The 9,125-nt window shown below is 42.2% G+C and overlaps 1 protein-coding gene across 2 annotated transcripts; it reads right to left on the minus strand.

Annotated features, from left to right (window-relative positions):
* Window positions 1–2,861: 2,861 nt before the first annotated feature.
* On the minus strand, window positions 2,862–8,060 carry LOC109759716 (protein NPGR2). 2 transcript variants are annotated; one of them, XM_020318557.4, is made up of 6 exons: window positions 7,732–8,060; window positions 6,817–7,106; window positions 5,809–6,058; window positions 4,426–5,639; window positions 3,735–3,885; window positions 2,862–3,357 (listed from the first exon to the last, which is right to left on the minus strand). In XM_020318557.4, exons 2-6 carry the CDS (start codon window positions 7,063–7,065, stop codon window positions 3,041–3,043), a joined length of 2,181 nt encoding a protein of 726 aa, XP_020174146.1. In that variant the 5' UTR covers window positions 7,066–7,106; window positions 7,732–8,060; the 3' UTR covers window positions 2,862–3,040. The 2 variants fall into 2 exon arrangements, with proteins under 2 accessions (XP_020174146.1, XP_045089832.1); XM_045233897.2 differs by lacking the exon at window positions 7,732–8,060 and adding an exon at window positions 7,327–7,678.
* Between the last annotated feature and the right edge of the window lie 1,065 nt (window positions 8,061–9,125).

Raw genomic sequence — 9,125 nt, forward strand, 5'->3', positions numbered from 1 at the left:
TGTTTAGTTCGGCCGATGGGCCTGGGCCTGGGGCTCATATTCCTAGGTCACCTATAATCCAGAGGAATTTGAGGGTTTGCTATTCTGCTCTGGACAATTCGAAAAAAATTGAGGATGGGCAATTCGGAATTTTGTTTTCCACAAATCAGTTATTTTCATTGTCTTGTTTGGAATGTAGGGCATGGTGGAACGTATACTGCATGCTTAAAAATTATGCAGGGGTATATAATTTACTATATGAAGAACGTTATGTTTTTAGTATTTGCACCAAACGTCTTTAGTCACCTAGCCTAATTGTATGTATGCAGGTAGGCGTGCAAGGTGTTCGACGTTTTCTCCACAAGGTACAAATGGATAGTGGCAATGAGTACTTTTTCAACAACTTCATTTGCGATTCGGATGATTCATCGTCCCACGACGAGGAGATTGTGGTTGCTACTTTGGTCGTCCATGACCACATTAGTAGGCAGCGACCGATGTTTAGGGGCTCGATCCCGGGGCATACTTCGGCGTTGAATCGCAATAGAGAGAGCGGCCATTGCCTACCCTGGCAGGACTACTTCCAGTCCGCTGACCCACCCTTCTAACACAACCTATTCCGGCGCCGCTTCCGGATAGCTAGACATGTGTTCAATCATATCCGGGAGGGGGTGGTGGCATACGACAAGTATTTTGAATGCAAGGAGGATGCCTTGGGAAAGGTTGGCTTCTCCTCTTATCAGAAATGCACTGCAGCTATTCGGATGCTTGCATACGGAATACCCGGTGATTTATTTATGAGCATGTCCGCATGAGCGACTCCACGTGCCTAGAAGGCTGTGGTGGCAATATTTTGGCCCGAAGTACGTGAGAGAACCAACTGTTGCGGATACAACCCGTTTGTTGGCGATCAACGCCAATAGGGGCTTTCCGAGGATGCTTGCTAGCATAGATTGTATGCACTGGGACTGGAAGAATTGTCCTTCTGCTTGGCAGGGGCAGTATAGGGGACATGTGAAAGCTTGCACTGTCATACTTGAGGTCGTGGCTTCATAAGATCTCTGGATCTGTCACTCTTTCTTCGTCATGGCCGGCTCTCACAATGACATCAACGTGCTTTAGCACTCTTAGGTGTTCGCAAGGCTTGCGGAAGGCAACTGCCCGGAGGTCAATGTTGAGATCAATGACCGCCACTACAACAAAGGATACTACCTAGCTGATGGTATCTATCCTCAGTGGACTACTCTTGTCAAGACAATCTCCAACCCGATAGGAGAGAAGAGGCGAAGATTTTCCCAAGCACAAAAGAGTGCTAGAAAGGATGTGGAGCGTGTTTTCGGTGTTCTTCAATCTCGATGGGGCATCGTTTGGTATCCTGCTAGAATTTGGAGCATCAAGAAGTTGTGGGAGGTGATGACGGCTTGTGTGATCATGCACAACATGAACATAGTGGATGAGCGTGAGGATGAAATCTTCGATCAGGGGTTTCAATTTCAAGGAGAAAATGTTGTGCCTGAGCAGCTACAAGATGATTTGTTTGAGCATATGTGACTCACCTTGGCAACCAATAGATGTATCGGCTATTTATTCTTTCAAATGTATTTGTAACAATTTAATATTTTTTTGGGTTGTAAACTATGAGATTTTACTTGGTTGTGAAAATATAATGTTTGTATTTAGTTGAATTATGTGAACTTTGGGCGATGTTTTTGATATGTACGCAAAAAGAACAAGTATTTGTGACAATTTAAATTTTATTTGGTTTTGTAAACTATGAGATTTTATTTGGTTGTGAAACTATGATACTTGTATTTGGTTGGCTTATGTGAACTTTGGGCAATGTGTTTATATGTACGCATAAAAAGAGCAAAAATATAGCGGCACACCAGCCGCGGATAAAGTTGCATCGGCGCGTTCAACGCACTGTCAACCCAAACGTGGACGGGGGCGGATAAAAAAGGGGTAAAATCCGTGTCCGTTTGCGTCGGCAAGTTGGGGTTGCCCTTAGATCTACGCATAAATAACTCGGAATGCATGTTCTAAGTTAGTTGTCTGGTGGAGGTCACTAAACAGAAAATAAAAGGAAGAAGACCGAAATTCTGTCATTTGAACTGACGAGAGACTGGACTAAGATTTAGTAACCTACCGAATAAATAAGCCTTCGGATTTTATGGTTAAATGAATTGACGCGGAGCAGGTTAAGGGTTTTAAAATCAGTGTTCCTATTAAGTGATCAACATTTCATTACGCATTTCAAATCACGAAGGATAATCTTCTAAAAGTTCAGTGCAAAAACCTTTGATCTGAAAGACATAATGATCACATAACATGGGGGAAATCTGGAAATGTGAACTTAGTATAAAGTCACAAGGGAATCTTTCCGTTCATCATTGCTGAACTGCCTGAACAGACTGGATGCCAGCAAATGTCCACCAGTCTTGAGCAAAACCACCGACCAGAATACCATCTCAATTAGTGCATGACAAGAGACTGCTACCTAAGCCTCTGCATGAACAACCACTTTGTTTGCTTGCCACCAGTATCCATCACAATCCTGCCACACAACATTAAGACATGCTGGTGCTATACAGCAAATTTCAGAACCTTGGTAATGCAACAGCAACTTAGACTCTTGGAAATTTTATGTGTTGCCTGGAATATTATACTGTACTTGACAACAAAAACAGCACTATAATACGAAGGCCTCCAGGAACATCTTGCATCTTGTATGATTTTAAACATATGAAGAGAAAAATCCATTACCTAAAACTTGAGACAGTTTGCTTCTCAAGATATATTGACATTATAATGTTACTGACTAACATATTAGGTCACAAAAGCTCATAGTAAATTGGGAAGAACGGCATTGTTCTTCCTGTATAGAAAACAAATTTCAACTATATATTGAACTGTTAAAGAAAAAGGAAACATTGCCCGGTGCTATTATCTCTCAATCATGTAGGTCATTTCTGGAACTTTGTAATCTACTTCATCAGTGTAAGTGAAACAAATTTGAAAGAATATACTAGCTTACAATTTCTATAGCCCCTGTACATATATGTCATCTGAAAGGTTCTACAGGTGCTGTTTCCTCAAGAAATGCAGCAGCTTGGAAACATTCAGCAGCCTCAGCTGCTGACCTGCCACCTTCCTCTTTGTAGAGTAGGCCAAGATTAAACCATGCCATATGATTTGTTCTATCAAGCTGCAGTGCATCAGTCAGGAAGCACCGTACAGAAGGCAATGGCCTGTCCCCAAGTTGTCGTAGAATAGTAGCAGTCGATATCAAACTTGGAACATGTTTACTATCAAAGTCTAATGCTCGAAAATAAGCCCCCAAAGCTTCTTTTGGAAGATCTTTCGCTTCGCATAGTTTTCCTGGAAATAAAATTGCAGTAAGTAATATGAAGGAACTATCTTTCTTATAGTGCAAAAACCTGAAGATTTTTTTGCAAATACTTGCTAAAGAAACTGAAAGAAATGCATTCTAAATTACAATGACCCCATCTATACATGGTTAGATTGATAAATGAAAACTGTGCCTAGAGAATGACATGTACGTATATTTTCAAAGGTGAAACAAACAAACTCGAAATTTATCGACATTTTGTAATAATAAATGAGTAAACCCCAACTGGAGCTTTGATGATCAATTAAGTAGACATGTTAATGTTTTCTTACTTCCAACTCCTAAATTTTTTTTACAGAAGATAATATTTCGACAGTATAGTTGCGTAAAAAAGGACAAGATTAACCTGTAGCATGCCAAGCGAAGGCAGAATAACAATTAGTTGCTCTTATCTTTGATACACAAACTTCTGCATCCCTCCACTGTGACATGCCTAGGTACAAGAGAGCTAGATCATACCAGGTCTCTGTTTCCAGGCTTTTATCATCTTCGCCACCCTGTAGAAATCATGTTAAAATGTCATACATAGTGACCTTCTAAATGCTACTCTGTTATGGACATAAGCCGCATAACCACAAATATAAAAGGATGAAGAGGTCACTTTGGTGGACCTTACTAAACTCTTGACCCAACAACTAGTCCTATGCATGTATGCAGCAGTCAACATAAAAAGAACACTTGGAATTGAAGGCATAATTACTGGCAGCAATCACCCTATGGCTCTAGTTGGTTAGCCTGTCGCTCATGTTGGTTCAAACTTTTCCTGTTCTCACAAAGGAGAACGAAACAACTATCACATCAGCAGAACTATGCCCTGAGCCGAATCTTGAAATCATAATTAATGTATATGAAATGTTCATGTCTTATTGTCTTCAGATCATTACACAATGCACCCTACTACTTGGCAGACAAGGCTACCAAAACTTTTTGTGTAATTGTTCTAATAGCAACATGGAAACTTTAATTTTGTGTAATAATCTAAATGCTATGAACAAGAACTTGTGATTCCTCAATTAGATTTGGAAACAGGAGAGCACCTTTGCCAGTGAGATCCCAGCTCCAAAACTTTTTGTTCTAAGTTGAATTAAAGCAAGAAGTTGGGTATATGTCCCAACCGCATCCCTCAATTGCCCCTGTGCAGCCTGAATTCTGGCTTTGGTTCGCAACAAATCTCCTTGATTCCATTTCCCAGTCTGATCAAGAGCAGCATCAACAACGGTTTCAGCATCAGTAAACAGTTTTTGTGCACTCAGTATTCGAGCTAAAAGAAGCCAACTCCTCAACTCTGATCCAGCCTCTAACTTCACCAGTTTTTTTGCATAAAATACTGCTGCGTCTAACTTCCTTTGCTCAGCATTTTCAAGGCTCAGATTGTACATTATCCTACAATCTTGCCCATGCATGTTTTTTTCGGCACTGCCAAGTACTTCGAGTGCTTCACACTGCCAAGAAGCTCGCTCGGTATCAGATATAGCATATCTAGCTTGATTAGAAAGGGAAACACCAAGCAAAAGATCTGCAACACCCGCCAATTGTTTGCATCCTCCTTGTATATTAGTTATAGCCCTCCGTGCATAGGCAGCGCCTTCAGCATGAGCACCCTTCTCAACACAAACTTTTGAAGCTAGGAGAAGTTCTTTGAGGTTGTCAGAATCCTGTCCAAACTTCAGTATCCTTTTGAGTAGATTCAGGGCAGTAGAATCATCTTTTTCTGCCAGGTAACACAATGCAACATTGTATGACCATTCTCTTTTGTCTAGCAGACCAGGTAACAGTTCTTCAAATTGTACAGCCAGTGGTTTTAGTTGCCCTGACATGGACAGCGCAAAAGTAAGGTGATGCATCACAGTGGGATCCCGCTCAACCCTCCTCAGATTAAACTTCCTCAATAGAATCATTAAAAGGAGTGTAGCCTCTTCCATATTGTTGCGTGGTACAAATGAACCATCCAACTGAGAATGGAGATTTGGAGGGCGGGCTTCACAGCCACTGTACAGAAGAAAAACAGCAAATTCCTTTTGTATTTTAGCTATGGTCTCTCCATCAAGATTCCAATTATTGAGAAGAGACCTCCTATAGTCAGAAATGGCTTCAAGCGAAAACCCTGCTAATTTCCATAACTCAGGGAGAAACTCTACGGCCTTGCATATTATTTCGTTCAATTTACAACCTTTTCCAAAGCCTGCTGGTAAGCCTTCAGGTACTGCTGCTTCCACAATATCCAATATCATTCTGCACTCTTGTGCAGCATCTGCAATATCAAATTGAATTGAAGTTATGCTTACAGTAAACACATGCATGACAGCGGAAATGCTAGATAAGAATCTTTTTTAACACCAAATAACTAAAATGCCAAGCAATTGTGCACGCATGTGTGAGTGTGCATGCCTAATCATGTGTGTGACAGAGAGATAGGGTACCTTTGAACTTTCCGAGATCATGAAGTGCTCTTGCTTTGAGATATATGGCCTCCATAAGTAGGCTCACAGCATGCAAGGGCATTGGTGGAGCATCCCATTGTGAACGAGTCTTCCGGCGATGTGCTTTTCTAGCAATTGAGATTTTCATCTTAGGAACTAACGAAGATATGTCTATCCCATCGAACACACGAAGTGCTGCTTCTACATGTCCTCGTTGGTACTCTAGCCTTCCTAGCAATGCCCTTGCTTCCTGTAAAATGCAAATGCCAAAATAAAATATACATTTATGATCATGTATTGAATGTGGGTTAGTCAAGAATGCAATCAGTAAATCCACCGACGGTAGAGTTAAGATACTGTAAAAAAAGGTACTCAAGCATATGATTAAATCAAAGGAACAAAGTTCATGGTAAAAAATGATCAATATTTTTCTGAAAGGACAAAAATAATGTACTCCTACAAAGCTTCTCAACTAAATTGCTTGGGTAGTATATATTGCAAATAGAATAGTAAAAATTCAAACTAGAAATCAGTTTTTGTTCGGCAAATTGCATGCAAGAAAAGGATAAAGCAGATGGTTTCCTAAAACAGCAAGGAGCTAGTGAGCCAATTTTGGTAGGAGATAAAATATGAATATTTCCATTCGTTTAACTTCGCGGAAACAGGTAGCTTGGCACATGTTAAAATTTTACAACTAAATTCATAAGGAAGCATAAATGGAAAATAGGAACCACGATTAACTTAACTACGAAGCAAACTAGCTGTTAATAAAATTACTTCACAGGGAATTTATGTACAACTAAATTCGTAAGGATGCATAAAAGGAAAATAGCAGCCGCGGTTAACTAAACTATCAAGCAAACTAGATGTTAATAAAATTACATCACAGGGAACCACAAGACAGATGGGAAGCATGTTCAAAGACTTTACATTCCGCAAGCAATGCAATTACTCAAAGCATACTCTTATCAAAACAACAGCATTAGTTCCACAAAAGGAAACACCGACCTCATAGTTAAGGCACACGCCCTCCCGCAGTGACAACTCAGCTTCCTCGATGTTGCCATTATCAAGGTATTGCTCAACCTCTCCATTCCTGGAAGAGTACCCACTTGCTGAGAAATCTTTGGTAAACGTAGAGTCCGATGACCGGATGGTGTCATCTGCCCCTTTCAGCTGCTCTCCAGAGCAAAGGCACTCCATTGCCATCCGCCGGACAAAATTCCTTAATCTCCCCCTTTCTTTCCTACCCTCCATCCTGCTGTATCATATGTCGCCCCATCTCTCCACACAATTACCTAACATTCAATAGCATGTCCAAAATTACTAAACATTGCGCGAAAAGATAAAACCAAAATAATCACATTGTAATACAGCCTTGTCATGCTACCATAACAACCAATTTAGCAACGGAAGCACATCTCGGCGATACTCCACTACAGCATGTACTCGGTGGTTTACACGAAACTGAACTGGGGGATAAGAAGTTTCTTAAAAGAGAAAAAAAAATCAACTTACCCATGAGGAACGAGACAAGATTCGGCCGCCGCCGACAGCAGATCGAGATATCTGTGCAAACTCCAGCCCCGTGTTCCGAAGAACTAGCCCTAAATACGGATCCCACGGGCCGAAAATCCCTCCTTTATTCCAAGAACTCGACGAGAGTTCCCCCCAGGAAAGAATACGGCCACCGACGGAGCCCTATCTACCGCCTACCAAGACCTAGCGAATTCCCCAACTGAGTGCAAGATTCGGAGCTCGCAACCTCCTCCCGTCAGGTCTAGAAAAACCGGGCGGTGAGAAAGCGAAAGAGTGAATCAAGATACATCGCAAAGAATAAAGCAAAAAGGTGTAAAAAGACCAATCGACCGGGGCCAAGCACCGAATAGTTGAGTTTTAATTTAAAAAAGAGAACCGGCTCACCTTTCCTCCTGCCCAAACCCAAAGGGAACCTAGCTCGCCGCCGACTCCGTCAAAGAACTCGACCAGCCGCCGAAACGACCAGTGTCGCGCTCGGCGACTTGGGCGAGCCGGGGGTTCGAACGGATCACCGGAGCGCCGAGTAAGCGACGGTTTTGCGCCGGCGGATCGATGAACGAGCCGAGCTCCGACTTAGAAAATGGACGAAGGCTCCGGAATCCAGGAAACGGGAATCTACCCTTGTTCGAACACTGAGACGTGGGTGGGGTAGTTGGGAAGAATGCTCATAGTCGTACTGACTCTGTGACTCGTGTTTTTTTCCCGATGACCTTGGGTGTGACTCGTGCAGACCTGGCCAAATGGGCCGGCACGGCCCGGCTGCCCCATTAAACGTGCCTGACACGGTTCGGCCCATGGCTGCCCGTTTATAAACGGACCGAAGTCCAGGACGTCACGTGTGGTTGACTCATCCTATGATCTGATTTGTATCCCATTTTATGTGGACTATGAACAATAAAGCTTTGCTTCATCCTAAAAAAAAGTTAAACCAGAAGGGAGCGTGAAAATCTCCTCTGGACGGATGTATAAAAATGAACGTTGATGCTGGTGTGGGAAGACATGGAGACAGGGGCTCCTATGTCGTGGTCTATGTGGCTAGTCCGGAGTATATGGGGGCGCGTCTTCACCCATGATGCATGACATGATACAACCGAAGATCCTAGAAGCTATTGTTGTAAGAGAAATTCTTTATTTGGCGCATGATCTACGCTTGAATCACATACATATTGCTAAAAATTGGTTAACAATCTAAAGAGCTCCTTCTTGGGTAGATGCAGTCCAACTATCCAAGACATAGAAGAGATGATGACCAAATTTGATGAAGTTCATATTATGCATGGGAAGAGAGAACATATATCGGAGGCTCGTGATTTAGCAAAAAAAATATGTTACCTTAGATTCGGGGCGCCATTTGTGGCTTTCAAATCCCCTAGATTTTATGTACTTGCCACTATCAATTTTCACTGAATAAAGCTTGGTAACATCTCTAAAAAAGTTAAATGTGCCGCCCGTGGCTCATATATCCCTGATGGGTTGCGCCCTTTTGGGTCAATATAGAATGTTTGGAGACTTTTGGGTTGTTTTTGGGCCTATATATAAAAAACAATTCTGAAACCCAGCCTGGCCAAGGCATGTCCCCAAACATGTCGTGTGTCGGGCATGGCATGTTTAGCCGCGTCTCGGGGATAGGCCCATGATGGGTCGAGCATGTGTGCTAACGGGCTGGCACCCTAGGTACGGCCTAGGTGGTTAGGTTCCTCGTTCTTGTAGAGTGTGGACCGTGTGATCGAAGTTAATCTAAAACACATGTTTTACATCTGAGTCCTTGATTGTTTCAC

The sequence above is a fragment of the Aegilops tauschii genome, chromosome 1 (assembly GCF_002575655.3).
Source record: "Aegilops tauschii subsp. strangulata cultivar AL8/78 chromosome 1, Aet v6.0, whole genome shotgun sequence".
NCBI lineage: Eukaryota > Viridiplantae > Streptophyta > Magnoliopsida > Poales > Poaceae > Aegilops > Aegilops tauschii.